The sequence below is a fragment of the Motacilla alba genome, chromosome 2, assembly GCF_015832195.1.
Source record: "Motacilla alba alba isolate MOTALB_02 chromosome 2, Motacilla_alba_V1.0_pri, whole genome shotgun sequence".
Taxonomy (NCBI): domain Eukaryota; kingdom Metazoa; phylum Chordata; class Aves; order Passeriformes; family Motacillidae; genus Motacilla; species Motacilla alba.
In genome coordinates this window covers 130,818,550-130,840,799 of record NC_052017.1, presented here as the reverse complement: position 1 = coordinate 130,840,799, position 22,250 = coordinate 130,818,550, and the positions used below count along the sequence as shown (strand labels likewise).

Sequence of the window (22,250 nt, the reverse complement as noted above, 5' to 3'; positions counted from 1 at the left end):
GACTTTTGTGGTGTTCTAGGGGTAGCACGCACAGCGGCGTCAACATCGCAGAATCACTGAATCAGGTTAGAAAAGACCTCTGAGATCGAGTCCAACCTCTGCCGGAACACCACCCCATCAACCACACCGTGGTCCAGTCTTTAAGTCTTTAAACACCTCCAGGGCTGGAGCCTCTCCCACCTCCCCGGGCAGTGTCTAATCGCCCTTTCTGTGAAGAAATTCCTCCTAATGTCCAACCCCAACCACCCCTGGCACAGCCTGGGGCGATGTCTTCTTGTGCTGTCCCTTGTTTCCCGTTAGAAGAGCCCGACCCCAGCTGGCTCCAGGCTCCTCGCAGGGCTCTGTACAGAGCGGTGAGGTCACAGCCGAGCCTCCTTTGCTCCAGGCCAAACACCCCCAGCCCCATCAGCCGCTCCGCTCCGGGCTTGTGCTCCAGACCCTTCCCCAGCTCCACTGGCCTTCCCTGGACTCGCTCCAGCTCCTCAATGTCCTTCCTGAATGGAGGGGCACAGAGCTGAGCCCAGTACAGGAGGGGTGGCGTCACCAGAGCCCAGTACGGGCGGGCGATCACGGCTCTGCTCCTGCTGGCCACGCTGTCCCGGCTCTCCTGGCTCTCGCGGGCCGGCACCGCCCCGCGGTCCTGCCCCGCGCCCGTGCCCCGGCCGAGGGCGCCGGGAGGCGGCGGATGGGCCCGGGGCGCCCGCGGCCTCCGCCCAGCAGGGGGCGCGCGCGCGCGCTCGGCCGCTCGTCCCGCCCGGCCCCGCGCGCCCCCCGAGAGCGCCGCGCAGGTACGGCGGGAGCGGGGCCCGGAGCCGCGGGGCCGGGGCGGCAGCGGGAGGCCCGGGAGGGCGCGGCAGGGCGCTGTCACCCGACAGGCCTGTGCCAGGCCTGGGGAGGGACCCGGGGACGGGCCCCGGGCAGAGCCCGGCCCGGCAGCCGGAGAGGTGGAGCGCTGTGATGCCGTTCGGTGGGAGAACGGCGGGAGCGGTGCCAGCCTTCAGGGAGGGGACGGGGACGGGGACGGGGACGGGGACGGGGCGCGGCTGCCCTGGGGACAGGGCTTTGGTAAGTGAGCGGCTTTGAGCGTGCTTTCTAGGGGTAAACAAGATAAGTGAAACTGGAATACATGTTTTAATCTGCTGTCCTAACTGTCTTTGATGAAGCAATTACTGTTTTTGTGGGAAATAGAGTAGTTCCCTTTTTAATTTTCTAGACCACACTAAAGCTGCTGCACGTTGTTATTGTGGTGAAAAGGCAGGGATGACACCTGAAATGTAGACAGGATAGGGAAGTAACTAGAAACTATGGTGAGTAATATTGAATTGAAAATCCATCAAATCTGAGTATCAGAGGGTATAAAATTAGTTCTTTGAAGATCAGTCTTAAGACCAATCTTACTAAATATTTACTAGAGGTCTTGATGCAGCAATTAAAACTTTACTGTCTTAATTTGATAGTGATGAGTTGTGAGGCACTGATGGTATGGAAGAGGGTTATAGTACTACACAGAAAGAATTGGGTGATCCTGAGAACTAAGGTATGAGATAAGTTTAATAACAATTGAAAGAATGAGGGTTTAGAGTTACTTTAGGTTAGAGTAACCTTGCAAGCAAAAAATTTGTAGAAGAAATTCTTACCACTTGAAAGGAACACAAAACCAAAGAATGTTAGGTAGTTACACGATATTGAATTGCAGAAAAAGTGAACGCTTAGTACAGTGATCCAGTTAAAGGAGTTACTATTATCCATGAACAGAACTCTAGAATTCTTTGTATAATGGTAATCATTCTCAGCAAAAAAACTGGAATAGAAACAGAAGATTTGCCGAGGTCAAGTAGGGAAATTAAGAGTCTGTTGGAAGAGGCATCTAGGTTTTTTTAATTTTGCAGAATAATTGTAATTTTGCTTTCTGTTTAACCATGAAGGTAAACACCATGAGGGAAATAAATTGAGCTAAAGGATCATATTAATACATGAATAATTTAAGATAGGTTTTGAGATTAATAATGCATGAAAATTTTTAACCATCAGAGAGCACTGATATTCAGGACCAGCGTTCAAAAAGATCAAGGAAGAGCAAAAACTGAACACTTACTAGATGGAATGTGACTGGTTTGTAAAAGTAATATTTTTGTTTGCTGCAGAAGCCTAAGTTTAGTGTTACTTGTAGACTATAGATCAGTTTTTCTTTTTAGCTTGTTTTTGAAATAGGTTATTAGCAAAACTTGTTAAATTGTTTTTTAGAAGAAAAATGTTTATAGTAATGTTTGCAGTCTGAATAGTAGAGTTGTGACAATCAGGAAATGACAATGGCTAATTGCTGGCTTTTTTTGTGTCGATGAAAAGGTGTGACAAGTAAGCTGAGATGAGTTGGAGGTTGAAGTGTAGTATGTGCATCTGCTGTCTCCTTACCAGAGCTCCTTACCTTACCCCTTTGCCTCTGCAAGAGGGGTCTCTAAAATTTAGCTCTGATCTGTAATCATGACACATTTTCTCTCTGCAGGTTTTGGTGTCCTTTAGTTAAAGCTGTCTCATCAGCAAGAGCAAGGTATTTGAAGCAGTGCTTTAAATTAATTGTGTTACCTCACATTCTTTTGAACTTAATGTTTGAGCACATGTGGCCTTGGAGTCCTCATCTGCAGCTCAGGACCTGAGGTACTTGGTTGTCCAAGGAGTGAACTACTACTAGAAGTCCTTCTAGGGATTTGGGTATGCTGGAATTTTGAGGGCTGCCACTCTTTTCTTTTGGTCAGTCTGTGAGTTAGTATCTCCCCACATGATCTCAAGTTGTGGATGTTTCACTTCCAGATAGATCAGTTAATAAGCACTTCAGATATTTTAGAAGGCATTTGGTTTATTCATGTTACGTGAAACACATGATCCCTGAAGCATTGAGCTTTCTGGAGAGACCATCCATAGAATGCTGTTGGAGTAGGCAGCAGGCCTGTCCTGAGTTTGTTCCACCAAATTTCCATTGTGTTTGTTGTGTTTGTCAGTCAAGAGCACAGATACTGAAATGGTCAGTTTTGGTTTGGTTTGCTTTGCTATTTAAAGATTATACTTGAAAAATACGTGGAAAAAAAGTATTTATCTCGTGTAGTCCCCCCCCGCAGTCTTGTCTGTACTTACAGGACTTAGATTCTGGCTTTCCTTCGTGTATCAGCACCACTTTTCCAAGTGGCATTTTTTCTTTTACTTTTTCAATAAAATGTCGATTGGCTGTGAAGCAGACCTGTTTAAACATCAGTTTGGTCAGTCAGCAAATTTCTGACATCCAATTAATGCAGCTATATCAGCTGAATTTTATAATATAAACTCAAAGGCATAAACCCTGTAATGCTCATTATGATTTTCTTCAGCATGCCCAAGACCTCTTAGAGTGTCTTAGAGTGTCTGCTGAGTGACCCGCAGTAGTGGATGGTGACAGAAAAAGGGCAGCAGGGCATTTCAGGAATGGCCTGGGGTGCATAGGCTTCCCATGGATGGTGTAAAATGCTGTGTGTCTTCTTCACCTCGGAGTTTTTTATCCACAGAATAAAATGCCTGTCTGTGTTATGTGTTAGTACCTTGGGGGCTGGTTCTCTCTGAGAATGGGTAGGTCTTCAGAGTTTTGCTACATCCAAGACTCATCAGCTTTTACTCAGGGTTACTGAGTAGGGTTGTAGATACCGGTTATGTGGATCTTCAGGAAGCATTAAAAGACATACTGGAGGCTTTTGAGGAGAGTGGATGCGTGTAGCATCAAAGACATGCAAACAAAGACATTTCTTACGTGCAGAATTGGGTTGAAAAATTATAAAGAAGGCAAAAAGAAATTGCCAAAAAAAGGAAGGAGGCAGAAGGGTGGCAGATGAGTTTCAGTGTACACAAAGATGATGTGTTGGATAAAATAATGTAAACCATGCTCCTGTGGTGGTGAAATCGAGACTGGGAGCCACCAATCAAGAGAAAGTGCTTGGAGTTACCACTGAGTGTTCCCTGGAAACCTAAGCTCAGTGTGTGTTGTGGCAGCCAGAGAGCCAGGAGAATGGTGACTGTCCTGAGAAAGATAGTGAGAAGAAGACAGAGGGCACCATTTTGCTGCCGCACTGGTGCACCCACATCTGGGGTAGTTTGTGTGGTTCCAGTCTCTGCATTGGAAGAAGGACACAATGGGATAGGGGAGGGCAACTGAAAGGAACAAGGGGCTCGGCTTCCTTAAGAGGAAAGACTGAAAAGTCAGGATTGTTCACAGAGGATATTGCTGGGGCACGACCAGGGTTATGCAATGAAGGCAGTGAGTAAAGTGAGAGTTATTCATCCAGTGTTGAGACACTGAAATGGGAGTTGCTGGGGCTGTTGGGAGGTAGTTTCGGATGGATACAGGGAAGCATGACAGGGGCACTGTGGTGGCAGAGTGAGCAGGTTCAGGAATGAGTTAGAAAATGGACCAAAGGCTGAGGGGCTGCTAAAAGAGCTGCTCAGGGAGGTCCACAATGCACTGTCGTGGCTGCTGGGTGTGTGTGGAGAGTGGACTGCAGGAAGCAGCCAGGTTCATGTGCTCTCCCAGTGGAGGATCTCTGATGGCTTCTCTTGAAAGCAGAGCGCTGGGGGAGCCAGATCAGCCTGATCCAGGACACCAGTTTTAGTCAACTTATGATCAGTAAGACTGGAATAATTTTAGTTCTGCAAATTTAGTTCAGTTCTGGCTTCTGAACTGTTAGAATTTGCATGTACAGCCTAGAAAAGGCAGTGAGCAACAAGGTGATAGTGTTTGCCAGGATGTGGGTTGTAAAGATAGGGTCAGCTATGAAAAGCTGCAGAAGAACCCTGTAAAACTGAGTAACTGGATAATATACTGGCACATGAGTTCAGTGTAAGTAGAGGGATTCAGATAGCAAAAAGAGAATCCTATCTTTCCATTACTTCTCAGTAATGAGCAGTATCTTAGAGTTTTTATGAATGATTCCATGAAAATATAACAACAGTGCTAAGCAGCAGTAAGAAAGGTTAAAAAACCAGTGAATAGTACTGAAACAAGTAAAGAACAAAGCAAAGGATTTTGTCATGACACTTGTTAATCCACGGTTCACCCCAAACATCTTGATTGAATCAATCCAGCTCTGTCTCCCACCTCACAAAACAGAGTAAAAATGAGTGAGATTCAGAGAAGCAAAACAAAAATGGTCACAGACACAGACCCCACTTCCAAATGAGGAATGGCCAAGAAAACTGGACTTCAGAATTCATCCTGGAAAAGGGTTGTCTGAGGAGGCTGTGATGAAGGCCTGTAGAATCATGAGAGGCAGGAAAAGAAAGGGCAGAGGTGCACAGTCTGTTCTTCCTACTGGTGAGTTGGGAGTCCACAGGGGAAGCTACCAAGCCCCTGCTTCAGCAAGATCAACAGATGTTGTTCTTCATAAGAACTGAGTTGGAGAACTTACCAGAGTATGTTGTGGGTATTAGAAGCATTTGTGTTGAAGAGGAGAAAGAGCAGATTCAGAGGTGGAGGTGGGGCCAAATACATAAAAACCCCATCCATTTTGAATAGAAAAAGCAGTATTATATATGCTTGCCCTATTCTGTGTTCTTTCTGTCCTCTGCTTTTTGCCACCATTTAAAAAATTATATTGGGCCTAAAAGGACCTTTGTTGTGATCTGCTGTGGCTACTTTATGTAGGCTCTTTATTCACAAAAGTAATAACTGACGTGGACTTTTTTTCACAGTTTCTCTTCATCCTTCCTCCAATTGTCAAACCTCTTTAAAGAAACATGGTATTGCTGTTCATTGACTAGAGACCAGGTTTCATGCTGAATATTGATTGGGTCTTTTACAGATGAGTTACTGGTATTTCCTAAGTAATCTAAAGGTAGAAGTTCACCCTGTATATGTGATGTCTTTTGTTTTCAGGCTCAGCAGGATCGATTGATGCAATTGGTAAACATCAGCGGAGCTACCCCACTCTCAGATTCTTTTCAATCATCTTTCATTGCATTTTTGGTCAGTTCCAGCCCCTGTGCAGATCAGGAGCTTGAGGCTGACCTCTCTGATTCTCCTCAGACTTGCCTGTTGTCCTGGGAATGCTTAGGCTGATGGTTTACTCCCTTCAGTCCCTTTAGACTGAGGTTGGGCAGTCATTAGTACTACTCCTTGTTTGCCTACATGGAGAAATTTTTTGAGTCTAAGCATGGTGAAGCAACTATTTATGCAAAAGTGGCATCTGTGTATATACTGCTTAGACATAGAGCCTTAATAGTGTTACCGTTTCATCTTACTATGTCACATAACATGATCCACTGTGATACAGTTAAGTTTTTTAAGTCATGCTGTGTTGATAGATAGTTAAAATATTTGAAAGAGTAAATTTATCAATTTACTATTTGTCTTTGATAAACTGGTTTAGTGATTTGCTGTGTGAACATGAAAATTCTGAACAGAAATATGTGTATCCAGCACTTGTAGTAAGAGTTGTGTGTTTGACAGTGTTAGTTGTCTTGGCATTGGTACATTGATATAAATACATCGTTGGTATAAAACAATGAACTTCAATGAACAAGCAGAGCAAGATATTTTTTCAAAGGTGAAGTCAAGCATACAGTTGCATATAAATGACTCACAAATTTAGGAGACATCTGCTTTTAAAAGTGACTTGTTTCTGTTCACTAGCCACTAAACCAGATTTGATATTGCACACTAAGGCCCTGCCATCAAGGTTATGCATGACTAAGGACATATAAGCTATTATATATATTATAAGGAAAAAAAGTTAAAAAATATTAACTATATAACAAGTCATTTGGTGACAGGTCTTAGTTTGTTTTATTGCTTTTATTAAGTTCTGATTTCTGATGATTCCTCCTCGATACATAAAGTTTTTTCCCACTTTAATAAATATGTCATCTTGGACTCACTGTTTGTCTAAGTAGGGACTGGGCTTTTTGTGTGAGGGTGTAGGGGTGTTTTGGATTTAGTTTTGAGTGGTTTTTAAGAAGCAGGCATAAATACATACTTTTTAAAATTAAATACCTTTGGTTTCAGAACTCAAGCAGCATACCTAAGTCTTCATTTCACTAATAGAGGATCAAAGATTAAATGAGAATGCTGTTTATACTGCAAAGAAGTAGCAGTTTGGATTTCAGAATCCTTTTAATAAAGGATTATTATTTTCAGGCCTTTCATAATTTCCTTCCCAGGAAAATAGAAAACACCACAAATGTAGAAAAGTGGTCTGTGTGAGTCAAGGCTTACACACCACACCAGTACCGAAAGGGGACCTACAAGAAAGGTGGAGAGGGGCTTTTTACAAGGACATGAAATGATAGACAACTGGGAATGGCTTTAAACTGACAGAGGGAAGGTTTAGATTGGATATAAGGATGAAATTCTTTCCTGTGAGGGTGAACAACAACTGGAACAAGTTGCCCAAAGAAGCCGTGGATGCGCCATCCCTGGGAGTGTTCAAGGCCAAGCTGGATGGGGCTTTGAGCAGCCCGGTATAGCGGTGTTTGAGATGTCTCTGTCCATGGCAAGGGGCTGGACCAGATGACCTGTTAAGGTCTCTCCCACCTCAAAGCATTCTGTGATTGTGCTTGTCCCTCCAGTTGGACAGGAATTCAGCAGTCCACGTGGTGGCAGTGTCCATCCAGCCTCCAGTGCTGCTCCTGCCTCGGCAGCCTGCGGCCAGCCGGACTTAGCCCTCGTCAATGTCTGTTCCAGGAGACTGCTCCGAGTCTGCAGCAAATTTAAACACAAACACTTAATTAACAGTGGGACAATTCTCGCTACTCTGTTAATAACCAGGCTATTAAACCAACAACACCTTTATTATAACCTTTAATATTTTCTTGACCAGCATACACCCTATGTGTTCCCAGCAGAAACAAAAATAATTCAGGTAGAGCTTTATGAAGAGGTTGATAATTATGATCGATATGATTCAATAACTTTATATAAAAACGGATGTATTCAAACTGGCCACAATCAACAGAGAAGTACTGCAGCTATATACTGGTTTAATTGAGCCAACTGTGGGGAATTAAAGTTACAGATTATTTGAAAAAAATCTATAAATTGCCTTTTTTCCTAAATAGTTCTTGTACAGAAGATGAAAGATGAGCAATGTTCAAAAATACTTAGCTGTATATTTGATAAAAGTTAAATGTGCTCAGGCATGTAATACAGCTGAATTACCAGTTAAGTTTAGCAAGGATAAAATGATTATGAATCTGCTTGTTAATAAAGGCATTTTAAATGAATGATCTCTTTCTTATTTTTCCCTTGTTTTGTGTATCTAAGTACACAAAGCTTGTACTATTTTATCTGGGGAAGCATCCTGCAACCCTGGACTGGCATTTGAGGCTTTGTATATTTTTTATCTTGTAGTGTTGACATACTGGGCAATAATGATCAAAGCTTCCTGTTTCCCAGTGCCATCATCTGCTGATCCATAAGAGCAGCAATAGTTGTTAAAGCTTTTTCATAAAGCACTTTGTAGCCTGTACTTGTAAAGCCCTTTGTATATGCATTGCCCCAGAATTTCTCCTTACAGGATGGTCCTGACATCAAGAGATCATTACCTGGGTGTCTCATGTCTGCATAAGGGAATGGGAATGACTGGAAACAAATGGCATAAATAATGTTATTCTGTTGGCACCTACTCATGTGGCTGACTAGGTACATGAGAGGGCATGTAGGTGTTATAAAACTGCTGTGATACCTCAGATCCAGGAACTGTTGAAAAAAATAGCTAAAGTTAGAAAGGGAAAATCTGCAAAATATAGCAGTGTGTAAAATAGGCATCATGCTGTGCTCCATCTGAGGTGCTGCTTTTAGCAGCAGTTCCATATTGGTGGAGCCATAAAACTGTTCCAGTTGTACTGAAAAGATAAAGATTTCTGATAGAAAATACAGAACCTAAGTGGGTTTTGATGTACATACTGGGGTTCTTTCCTAAATGTAAATGAGTTGATCACATCATTTTTTACTAAATATAATATTTATTCAGTTAAATGACTTCTCAGTAACTTACACATAAATACACGTGTGCATGAAAACTTAGCAAGGAATTTCTCCCTCAGCATTTTAAGCAAAGTACTGGAATGTTTTTCATTCACTTAAATAATGGAGAGGAAGAGCTTTGCAAGCCACTGCCACTGAAGTGCTCTCAAAGTGCATTACAGAAAGAGGATGCTGTTTGCCACAAGGGAGTTGACAAATGCAAATTTTGCAAGTAATGTGTATCGTGTGTTTGCTGGCATAGGAGGTTACTATTTCCTGGGTTTGTTTTAGTTTCCATTTCTTGGTGGTGGCAGTTTCCCTAGCGGTGATCTTACCGATTCCTAGGTTCTAGATGTCAGAGTTTGTATGAATACTGAGAAATCTCGAGGATGGAGTGATCTGACAGTGTTCTGTGGTACTGATGTGTTGTTTTAAAATAGGGACAGTTAGTTCAGTTTTCCTGAATGTAGTGGGGAAAACTGTAGTTTTGCAGAGCTGGTATGGAGCAGTGGCTGGTGATTAATCCCAATTTGACAGGTTCATTAATACTTTGGTAGTGGAGGGATGGGTCCCATGAGTGATGGTGTTTCTCATGTGGAGCCGTTCTCTGCTGTTCCTGGGGCTGTTTGGTAGCTGTTGAATTTAATGAGAAAGCAGAGACCACAGCATATATTTACTGAAAAATAAAACTGTGCACACTTAACACAAATTTTAGGACTAGTTTAAGAAGTGACAGAGCTTGCATTGAGCTCTGTGGTTTGAGTTTTTCAAGATCACTCCTGGCTTCTGCAGATGAGAATGTGTCCTGGAACAGATCAATGTGTGACAATGAGTTACCATTGTACACAGTGTAGTGAGAGACAGCTGACTCCTAGTAAATAAGTTATTTTTACAGAATCACTTATTATAAGCATTTCTTTTGAAAACAAAACAGCTTGGTTAAATTTGCTTATCCTGTACTGCACGTGTCATTGAAGAGGCTTACAGCATAATTTCTGAAGTTATTAATTAAGAAGTACACTGTGTTAAGGCTAAATAAATGTATAAATCTAGGGAAAATGTATTGTTACATTATGCCTTTCTAATGGGAATCCTTCTAGCTTGGTAGGATGTCTTTGGATTTACTTTTTTTCACAAAACTAATTTTCTGTCAAAGTACCAAGTTAACAAGCTATCTAAAAGCAAACCTTTTTTTAACAAAAATATTATTTAACAGATACATTTTCAGTAGATAGTGGTGCATTTTTACAAGCAGTCATTTACTTCTGTCTTTAAAAATTAGATTTATTTAAGTAGTAGTAATTTTTTGGGACATTCAGGATGGTCATTTTGAAATATTTTGTGTCTTGTTACTAATGCAAGTCCATCTGTCCTATTTGGTGCTTATGAAATCAGTCCTTACTGGTAGAATATCAGCTTATGGACAGGTTCAGAGTTGTTACCTGATTCACCTTTCAGAAGCCATTTAAATTGAATGGCTAATGCTGTTTTGTTTCTAAATTTTGCTCCTAAGTCTGTTGTACTAGATAGTCATTGCAATAATATGCTTTTTCATACTGTGGGCAGAAATGTAACTACCATTTGTTTAATGAAAAATACCTAATTAATTTTACTTGTGATTTTTTTATGAGTTTTCTTACACAGGAAATTTTGCTAGGTTGGGTTAATTTTGAGGCAAGAACATGCTGTTTGGGGACTGACATTTTAAAGATGGTGCATAGTTCAGCTTTGTGTGCAGCTTGTATTTGGCATAGGTTAGCTAGCTATATGTGAAATAGAATTGTGTTAGTAGAAAAAATCTTTTTAATCACAAAGATAAATCAAACCAGATGGTCCAGATTTTTTTTTTTTGTGAATGCATTTGCTTAGTCCACAATCTTCAAGTGTTGGGAAGAAGGATTTGCCTCATCTTTGTCTTTCTTATTGTGAAATACTAAGGTTTTATTTTAGTCTTCTAGGCATCAGTGATCAGTGCTAGAAGATTTTAGCAATAATAAATTCTGAATCAGAATGACTTCCAGTTACACTTTCTGTTAACTGCTAGTATTTGTGCTTCCTTTTCTGAGAAGATAAAGAGGTGACTTTTTTCCTAGGTATTATTAGCTAATGTTTCATCACAGTTGGGGAATTCTGTAGGGCTTTACCAGACATACACGTCTGGTATGAAAATACAGCCATTAGCTTATATTTAACACAGCATGCCATGCTGTTTCTCAAATAGCCTACGTTTCTTCCAGTATAATATTCTCATGGTGATTTATGTTAGGCCTTGTTTTATTAAGCGGGTTTAAACACTGAAGCATTATTTTACAAGTAAACTGTTTTTTGTCAAGTGGGAGTAGGGGTTTGCGGTATTGATATGCTGCTACTATGGCTGATAATTGGAGGCTTTAAAATGATTTATGATCTTGCTTTAGGGAAGATTTAGTGCAGAATATAAAGGCCACAATCATATCACAGAGAAACTGGACCCATTATTTTTCTCAGTGAAGACTGGACGAGCAGAGTGGAATAAAAATTCTCATATCATTCATGATTTGGGTGGAAAATGGGCAAGAAAATTGAAATTGCTGTCAGCTGGGAGTCATAGCTTTGTAGCATCCAGGGGGTTGTAACATAGTCACTGAAAATTCGAGTAATTACATTTTCCTTTCTTTTTGTATAGGGTTATAAGGAGGCTGTCAGTGCCCTGCATGAGTCTGGCACTAAGTTTTATGGTGTATCAGTGAACCAGCCACTTGCTATTGAAGATGGTTGTGGAAGAGAGTTCTTGAGCCAGTGATGTACTGTCACGTGCTTAAAAACATACTTGCAGCCTAGAGGAATGTACTCTGCTTAGAATCATTCCTTATACAGATACCAAGACATAGAATTTATTTCTATCTCTTTCTCTTCAGCATTCAATAAAGAAAAAAACGTTGTAAATTCCTGCACTGGAAAACTAGACAAGTGTTGATATATCTAGCAGAATTTGTCGAGGTAGGAAACACAGCCTAGTGAAGTTTAAATATTACTTATTAAACTCAACAGCCCCCAGTGCTAGAGCTGTTATTCACACCAGTGTGTAAACATTTTGAAATTACTTCTGTAGGTACTTCGATCTTGAATTTGATCTAAAACATGGAGGCAGAGCTATAAAATATAGACATTATGAGCTCTCATAAAAGGAGAGGTTTTAAATTGAATTCTTTGGCTACTGGCCATGTTTCCATTCTCCTGGCTGAATGAGTGCACTGGTGTGGAAGGATACCTTATATAGATGAGAAAATTTACATCTGTGTATAGCAGTTTTAATAAGAGATTCAGATAGTTAATCAGAACGCCGCTACACCGTGAGCCCAGAATAGAACCCCTGGGCAAGTGAAAAATGCTTTTTCAAGTGGCATTTCAGTTCACTTTCTATTCCAAGCTTATCTAGTAAAATCACGTTGCCCTCCTATCACTTTAACTTTGTCATGTATCTATTGTGATGTCTTCTAGAGGAATTTTACTTATTTATATGAATTTTTTTACCACCTCTCTGGGGCAGTACGAAAAAAGGACTGTTGTCCAGTCTTCTAGATGTTTTCATTGCTCCTTAAAATTGCCTCATGAACGTTCTACCATTCTCTTGCTAAATCATTCTGTTTTTCCTTAATGTTTTCAAGTAATCTTTTCTGTGTCCCAGAAGCAAATGGTGTCATCATGATTTGACTCACCCTTAAAATACTCTTCTGCAAAACTGAAATCATAGTTCAGCAAATATTCTATACCAAGTAATCCATGGTGAAACATTTATCTTTCTCTTTTATGTCCTGATACAGAAAAGGGCTTAATCCTTTATTTAGTATTTAGCCAAAGAAACTGCATTTGTATTTCTCTGTGTTGAGGTTCTACTCAAACCCACAGTAGCTCTGTGCTTGATTTTACCATTGTCTTCCTTGCACCCACTTCCAGTTTTCATTGGCATTTCACCTAATACAGTCAGTTTTCTGTGTTCTGTATCGCTGTTCTTATTTGTTCTACAGTTTGTGTATCTCTGACACTGTAAAAATAATGTTCTCAAAGACTATTGAAAAATACATTCTGATTTATTGCAGAATGAAGAAGTTAGTATTTTTATTAAGCATTTTTAGCTGTACTGTAGTTTGTGCATTGAAGTTTAAAATCAGAGGGTGAAAGTCCATTGGAGCAGCTTTACTTATAGCTGGTAAAAATTGCAGTTAGTGTGACTGTACCAGTGGACCAAATTGTTTAGAGTTTCCCCGTTTATGAAAGGTTCTGCCTTTCTGTCCCAGTCTGTGGTGTTTTGCCCTTTTATATCAATACTACTACTTGTGATTCCTTACTAGGTTGAAAACTAATTACCTGTTGGCATCTGTGGCAGATATCTTACCAGTTTCCTCTCATAACAAAGCTTTGCTGCTCTTTCCAGAGGTGTGATCTCTTTCTTTTTTACCAGAAGGGAATGCAGCACACAAATTAATGTGTATGACAGGAAGATTTCAGAGTTGACCCATAAGCTAGTTCGCATTCTTGTTTGGGACCTGCGCAGTCTAGTGAATATTAGCATTGTGTTTATTCACCTGGTTTCACCATCATTTCTTCACCTTTTACTTGCAGGTTAGTCACCTCCTCCTGAGAGAGTCAGAGCAATGTCCTACGTTTTTGTGAACGACTCCTCCCAGACCAATGTGCCGCTGCTGCAGGCTTGTATTGATGGAGATTTTAACTACTCCAAACGACTCCTAGAGAGTGGCTTTGACCCAAACATTCGTGACAGCCGAGGCCGAACTGGCCTTCACCTGGCTGCAGCCAGAGGAAATGTAGACATCTGTCAACTCTTGCATAAATTTGGTGCTGACCTGCTAGCCACTGATTACCAGGGTAACACAGCCCTTCACCTGTGTGGGCATGTCGATACCATCCAGTTCCTAGTTTCTAATGGACTTAAAATTGATATTTGGTAAGTCACTTTTTACAGTACTTATTTTATCATACATTAGTCTTCTGTCACCAGAGCCTTGCATATAAATCTGCTGTTGCCGAAATGCTGTATTTGGTGCAATTCTACTTTACAAAGATACCACTTAATTTAAAAAAAAACCCAAAATAAAAAGGCAGGAAAACAATAAGAGGCCACTTCTGCTAGTCTGTGCAACAAGCAAAGCAAATGTAAATAGCTGCTGCTGGTGTGAGCTGCTGTATCTAATTGTGCCTCATTGATAACATTGCTGCCCTGGTTTGGCCAGACAGCCAGGTGTGGGTGGTTGGCACCAAAGAAAAAAATCACATTGACTACTTTAGAAGAATTTCTCCACCCCATTTTCTATTGTGGAACTACATAAGACAAAGAAAATACAGTATATGTGTGTGTCAGTTCATTCCCATACTCTTCTGGTAACAATGCTTCCTTTCAGTGTTTTTGCCCTCCCTCAAAGTCTATGACTCAGAATATTGTATATTCTTTCCTTCTGGCTTCCAGCAGCTGTCAGATGCCAGTGCTCAGATGGAAGCTCTCAAGCTGCAAAATAACTAGCTGTTTCATTCCTGTGCTGAATTACTTTGTTTGTGGAACTTTCTGCATATTCACAATGTGTGCAAAAGTCCGGAGTAATGTCAAAACCTTTGAGGTTTTAAATCTGTCCCTTTTTCACCTGTCCCTCATTAGTGTTTTCAACTCAGCAAATCTAGTTATTGGTAGACCAGATTATTTATGGGTTGTGGGTTGGGACTTTTCCCCCTCATTTCAAACAACTCTGGTGGAAATTCCTGGTCTAAAGGCAGCTCTGGACCTATTCAGTATTATTTTAATAGCAGCAGAGGGACCATCTGTATTTTATTTTGTTTCTGCCTCATGTCCTAATATCCTCATGGAAAAGGAACTATTAGGAGCCAGATTGCACAATACTTTCTTGAAATTAAGCTTAAACTTGAACATTGCCATAAATCTACTGTTGTTGGTGTTTTTTTGGATTTTTTTTGCTCTAACACCCAGAGATTCCAATTACATTAGAGTCCTAAGAATTTGATTTTATTAGAGGGGGAAAACAGTTGTGCGATTTCAAACCTAAATATATTTATTTTCTTCTATAGCCAATTGTGCTGTAACTTGGCTAGATTGGAATTTATTACTGTCACATAAAACAGAAAATATTTCTCAGGACTTACTAAATTGGAATATGTTATGCTGAGTTGACTTGTTACAAAATTTCTTTGTTAAAATTTTCCTATGTCTTTTTATGGGCTTGTTTTAGCAACCACCAAGGTGCAACACCACTTGTTCTTGCCAAACGAAGGGGTGTGAATAAAGATGTGATTAGACTGCTGGAATCTTTAGAGGAACAGGAGGTGAAAGGATTTAACAGAGGCGCTCACTCAAAGCTGGAGACAATGCAGACAGCTGAAAGTGAAAGGTATTTACCAAACAAAAATAACTACCAGAAGAAATAATGGTTTTGGCTGTAGATTTTTGGGATTGACTTGATTGTTTATTCCTCAAAACAGATAATATCAAATTTGACCTGACATTATCAAACAAAATCAAAATTGAGTGTTAAATTTTGGAAGAATCTCTTTAAACAGATCCAATGTAAGAAAAAAAAAGGAATTTCTACTGAGATTTTAATTTTATAGGAAAATTTTAAAAAAATAATTGCTAATTTTCCATTCAGAGTCCCAAACACAAATATTCTACCACCTACCACAAAACCAAGTGGGAAATAGTGTGAAATGCAAAATGGCAGTATCACAGGCTAACCTGACATCCTTTTGATGATTTTCTGTGCAAAAAAAGGGGTGGGAGACTGTTCATCCATCTGAACTTGAATAAAGGATTTTATATGGTGTCGTATCTAAAATTTCTATTGTTAGCAGTACTGGAAAAGATGGAGAATAAGAATTTTTTGGTGGCTAAAGAGATAGTTAATGCAGAACTGAGGATTTCAAGAAAATTGCTGACCATTTCAGGGAAATTGTTGGGTTAGAGGGAAGTTAATAATGAATTCCTAAAAGTCTGGTTCTGGAACTGTGCTTACTTAGAATTTTCTTAAATAAAAAAGCAAAAGCATGAGAAGTAGAAGCATGGTAGTGATACCATGAAATGAGATACAGGCAACCTTGAGGAAAATTGAGATGGCATGGACAAAAACCTGGGATTACAAGGGAGAGGAAATCAGTAGTAACAAATTATGATTCTGTAGCACAAAAATGCAATTGTAATTACTGAAAGCTGTATGCCATAAAATAAAAGTTTCTCAGCAAAAAACAAACATATAAGGAGAACAGGATCGGTGCATTAGTCAGTTCCAGGAGTTAATGCTATCCTGAGAAATGCAGTGAAATCCTACAAAGCACGAAACATTTTCACTACATAAAGAAAACTGTCAGTCCTGTTGTATAAAGCAATGGTGACTTCTGCTCTCTAGTATGTCATATTATGCTGTTTACCCCCATTCAAAAAAAGGTGGTTTTTTTAATATTGCTTAATGATGACCATGAACTATGACTGCTGGACCATTATATCACAAAAGACAGCAAGTTTTGTCATATAAGTGTTGCTTGGTTTATGTGAAAATGTAGAACAGGCTGTACTGTAAACAGAAAAGAGGCTGTATAGACGGAGTTAGATCTAAGTTGAGTAAACAAAAAAGGTAAAACCAACAAAACTGCAGAAATAATACCCAATACTCCCATGAAATTCTTTCTTATACATCAGGTGACCTTACCTGTCAGAGAGATTGCTTTAAGCCCTGAAACAGAAAATTAATTTTATTTTCGAAATTACGTGGTTATACATTGTAAGAATTAGTGCGTATTACCTTTCAGACTTCACTAACTTTTACTGAAAATTTCTTGACACACAGAAATGCACTTAGGCTGATTTTGTTTAAACATATGGACAAACACCTCAGCCGCATTTAAATTTTGGTTTTTGATTTGGTGGTGTCCCTTTAACAAACATAGCTTCCTTTCTGTTATTTGACCTTCATAAATGTTATATTGTTTGCTTTGGCCAGGAAGTCAGCAGTTCTCCTTGGGGACAGGCACAGAGACATAAACAGTGCACTACCCAGCTTGTTTGGGAACGTGTTTAAAATGTCTGAAATACATTATTTTTAAAGTAACAAATGGCAGATGCCTACAGGAGCCAAAGCAAATGAGCTTGTGTACTGTTTGCTTTGTACATAAATAATATCTTTTTACCAGTTGGCTTTTCAGACCTCCACAGTTTCACTTGCCCCTCTTTGTATTATTTTCACATTTTAGGGGCACTTTGATTAATGTCTTCTGTCCTCTACCCTCTGAACTCTTACATTATGAATGAACCTATGAAGAAAAAACACCCTGTCTAAAAACAGTCCCTGACTTCAGTTTTCTGCTCCTTGTTACACAGAGTTGCTGCTGCTTGGGAAGCAGAGGCCAGAGCTCTGTTCCCAAGTCAAATTTGGTTTTGCTTGCTTTGCCCTCCTGTGCATGAGGAGTGACACTGCTGCCAGGAGGCAGAGCTCCCTCTGTCCCTCTCTCACGCAGACATCTGTCCTTCGGCACAGCCCAGCAGGACCTGTGGCTGTGCCACGAGCGTGTCTAAATGTGAACTCCCACCTGCTGCTGGACACAGAACATCTGTCTGGGCTGTGTGCACAACTTCTTCTCTTGTTTGACATGTTGCTGCATTACCAGTTTTTATGCAGCTCTAATTTGTAATAAGAAAAAATATCTTGAATAACATTGGTTTCAATTGGGTCATAATATAAAATAGTAAAAATGTTTTCTATGTACCCTTTTTAATGAGCAAGCATGTGACCTTTCCACTTAAATTGCATTGCACCTTCATTTAACCTCTCTGTGGTTATGTATTAACTAGTTACTACTTACTGAGTAAGAAATTCTGTTCTGCTCAAAGGGCTGTCTTTTACTAAACCCTTTGTTTTGCTTGGGAAATTGTAATAAGCAAGGAAGATTACTAAATCCTGCACCTGTGGGTAAACTAAAATAGCTTTACAGCATGATAAATATTTAAAAAACAAAAATACAGGCTGTTTAATAGGCAATTCCTGAAATCTTGTGCACACGATGCTGCAATACTTGAGCAAGCTGTGGGAGTTCAGGCTAATTGTTCTTCAGTGGTTATACTTCCTGAGAAAAAATACCATATGAATAGTGTGAAGTTTTCCCATGGTGTAATCTTAGAAGAGAGATTGTGAGTTAGACTTTTTTCTGATAACCATCATTTTTCAATTTTTTTATGTCATGAAGAACAGCATTTCTACAATTAGTTTTGCTTGGAAATAGCTTTTCCTTGATTTTTAAATTTTTTTATTATTACTCCTGTAAGAAATATCTAGGAATATTGTAACAGAAATCAGTTAAAAGGGAGGAAAATATTTTTTTTTTGCTTACATTCTGCTATTGACATCATTGAATGTGTGATTGATTCCACCATTTCCTTTCTGTGGTTGTCAGGGCCTGATGCTGTAAACACCCATGTATGTAATTTCACTCAGGTAGTAAGTAGTAAGACTGTGCAGATGGCCAAAATTTTAAGTGAAGTCAGGCTGTGTAAAACCTTTCCTGTTCTTCATGAGATGTTTCATAAGCAGCAGATAGTTTCCTGTTACAATTGTGAAACCATCAAAATTGGGAGAATTACGCAAGAAGCTGTGCAGGATTTTGAGACAACTTACATCTTTTGTAAAGGTGATCAATTGTCAAGAAGATTGCCGTTCTCAGATTTTATATTTGTTTTTCATTAAAAGTGAGAATTCCACTCCCTAATTTCTAGTCTGACAATTTAAGGGGGCTGGATAGATTGGTAGTGGAATGCTAAAACATCAAAGCAGTCACTGAACACCATAGGGCAGAAAACACAGCAATGCCAACTTGTTCAGAAAGTTTCTGAACTTCTTGTTATCCAAAGTTACTGTTTTCTGTGATTTTTTAAAATGCTTTTTTAGAAGAGGCATGTAACAAAGATATCCAGGAGAGTAGTAAAGGTCACTGCAGAACTCAGCATCTCAATTAATATTGGTTAAATCTTCCATTTTATTAATCAGAGTTTATTTTTAGTCATGATTTGTTTTATTAACAAATAATGTCTGCCCCTTGAGGTCTTAATTTATGCTTAATTATATTTTACTTAGCCATATTTAGTAGGAATTATGGGGACTGACCTTTGAAGGCTTCTGGGTAGCAGGCCTGAAAATTCAGCGCAGTTATACGTACACAAATATCATTCTCTTTGCACAGGTTAATAAAATGTCCTTTCAGCTAAAATAACTTTGGAATTAAGAGTGTTTTCCTGATCTGATTTGTCTTGATCTAGCAGAAGCAATGCTATAAATCAGTAGGGGGGGTTAATTTTTAATCTAGAAAGTTTCAGATGCCCTTAGTGGGATTACTGTCATACTTCCAGATGTATTCTTTTACTCTGATGTATTTTTAACTTTAATCCTTTGTAGTGCAATGGAAAGCCATTCCCTTCTTAATCCAAACCTCCAGCAAGGTGAAGGAGTTCTTTCCAGTTTCCGCACAACGTGGCAGGAGTTTGTGGAAGACCTGGGCTTCTGGAGGGTGCTGCTCCTCATCATTGTCATCGCTCTCCTGTCCCTTGGAATAGCATATTATGTTAGTGGGGTGCTTCCTTTTGTAGAAAACCAGCCTGAACTGGTGCACTGAAGCAAATGCAAAGAAATACAGAAGTCCTTTTTCCTGTTCTAATCTAATCTTATTTTGAGCTTGAAATTATTTGCTTGGTGCAGACAGTGGCAGCTGTATATACTGTTTGCCTTTTGTACTTACTATTGACCCCTTTGGAAGAGGGATTAATTAATTTCAAGTGTAACACTGATTTCTAAAGCATTCCTAAGATACCTCTGACTTACCTTGACTTGCAAGCAAGATGTGAAGATAGTCCTCTCTGATAAAATATTGTGATTAGAAAAGGCCTTTCATTCTGAATATTAAATTCCGGCATATGAAAAACATATCCTAGTACAGAATCACATTTGGTTTATTTTTTCTATGAAGAGAGGTAGATCTATTGTTGGATTTTTTGTAAGTGCTTCAGTTGAAAGAAAAATAGTCTTAGAAGTCCTCCTCAAGAAATCTCAGTAACGTAATAACACTTTCTGATACGTAGATGGTGATAAGCTGCGACTCCATAGTTATTTTAATGCCTCTCCATAGTTTCCTATCTGCTAGTTTATAAAAAGAATGAGAAATAGTTCAAGTTTTACTATGTCTCTGTTGTGTAGATCACTCCTTTATTTATTAGGTTAATGTAGTGTGTCTTCCCCTGATGAATTTAATGTTGTTAATACCTGCCTGAAGTAAAATTTGTAGAATAAAACTGTTTGTTGTGCTTTAGAAGAAGACTTGGGCTGGAAATTTTGCATTTTTATTGAAATGTTGCTAAGCAAGCTTTCTTTGTAAGGATGATTAAAAAGTGATTTAGGTGTTCTGCCATGTATATAATAATTCTGTAAGGTCATTGTGAAACATATCATGAAGGATAACTTTTTCGTCCTCCCATAAGGATCAGACTGAACCATGTAATTGTGTTTTTATGTTTGTGGAGAGAACCTGATTGAACAGAATTCCTTTCTAGAATTGTTTTCCATTTCACTTGCTTTCAGACAGAACCTACAGGCTTATGAATTATTTTCTGAGTATGCAGAATAAAGGTGTTTAAAATACTAGTATTTAGGAACATTGTATGAAATTAAATCTTGATCCATTCTGTACTTTGCTGTGAAACCCTTTGTCGTAAATAACCTAGGGATGTGAATCCATTAGATATTCCTTTAAGAAGGCTGGAAAGGTATTGCATAGTAAGTGGGAGATCTTCAAAGAAGGTGGATTCTCTCTCCCCATGCTGATTAGACATCTAATTCTCTTTTGCCATTGCCTTGCAAATCCCAAACAAAAGGAATTCTGTGAGCCTAAGGAATCAAATTTTAATTTTTTTTTAGTTAGCCACTCCTCAGTTGTTGCTAAATAACATAAAATATTTATTGTACATTTAATTGTAACCTACTTGGTTCTGTTCTGGTACCGTGTATATTTTTCTTTCTTGTTTATTGGTTTGGATGAGGGGGGTTGTTGTCTTTGTTTCGATGTGTGATATGGGTTTCGCTGGAGCTGGGCCCCATTCTAAATTGCGTCTGAATAAATCTTGATCTCATTTCTTAAGTTAAACTTTAATGACAAAATACTTTTTTAACAGCACAATGCTGCAGAAAAGAAAACATCTTAAAAAAACCAAAAAATGAGAACATATTCTTCTTCTGAGTATTTCACTTATGGTACCATTGTTCACAAACAGATAAATATAAACTCATCATATACCTAAATTACATTTACTTGTCTAAATAAGTACATTTCTGTTAATAATACTATGCATCTTGATTAATGACATTGTCTTTCACTATGTATTATCTGCATAATTTGTAATTGTGTTCTCAGTATGGGTGAATGCCACAAATAAATACATGTAGTAAATATGTTTTGGTTTATTATTACATTAGTGCAGCAGTAGTGATGCTACTCCATTTTACTAAGTTTGTTGTGCCTTGATAATGAGAATTTCAGAAGTGAGGAACTTCCCTACACAAGAAATGGCAACCATGTAGCTGCTATAAATGAGATTTTAGAGCACAGATTCTTTAGATTTGCCTGGTTTGTTTTCAGTATTGTTGCTGAATTAAAATTGCTGTCTGGCCGTCTCTCTTCTCTGAGACTTCAGGTATTTACCATATAGTCTGGAGGCCTCTCAAAATTTAAGATTACTTATGAGGAGGAGCAAAACATAACTAATAAAACAAAGCTTGAGCCTTAAGTAGCCTTTCCTATTTCGCTGCATGCATAAGCAGACATGTAGGAACTACACATTGAAAAGGTTTGAAAAATTGTGTTTGAAATTAAGATATTTCATGTTTTAAACCAGAAAGAAATCCAAAGCACTGTTTGAACTTCACTGTTCAATGAGTGCTGCTCCTTTAAATAAGGACATGATAACTGTCTGATAAAAGTGGAGTTTGTTCTGTGTATGCTTCTGTTACTGTAAAAGGTCTGCTGTGCCTTTCAATATATCTGCAAATACTAATCTCTTCCTTTTCAAAGGCTGCTTCTAAAGAATGAATTTACCTCTAACTTTAGCTTCCTTGTCATGGGGGATTCTACTATTTCAATATAAAGACTTGGATTGTCTGTAGGTGAATAGGATTTCTTTTGTTTATTATTGCAGTGGTATCTTGGTACCTTGATCCAGGTACTCACTTTTGTGCCAGGCAAC

At 39.1% G+C, this 22,250-nt stretch overlaps 1 protein-coding gene across 3 annotated transcripts; it reads left to right on the top strand.

The window, feature by feature from the left end:
- Positions 1–672: 672 nt before the first annotated feature.
- Positions 673–21,459, top strand: ANKRD46 (ankyrin repeat domain 46). 3 transcript variants are annotated; one of them, XM_038128228.1, is made up of 4 exons: positions 673–788; positions 13,580–13,922; positions 15,214–15,372; positions 19,417–21,459. In XM_038128228.1, exons 2-4 carry the CDS (start codon positions 13,612–13,614, stop codon positions 19,631–19,633), a joined length of 687 nt encoding a protein of 228 aa, XP_037984156.1. In that variant the 5' UTR covers positions 673–788; positions 13,580–13,611; the 3' UTR covers positions 19,634–21,459. The 3 variants fall into 3 exon arrangements, with proteins under 3 accessions (XP_037984156.1, XP_037984157.1, XP_037984159.1); XM_038128229.1 differs by having other exon boundaries at positions 787–1,065; XM_038128231.1 differs by lacking the exon at positions 673–788 and adding an exon at positions 2,504–2,548.
- The last annotated feature ends 791 nt before the right edge of the window (positions 21,460–22,250 follow it).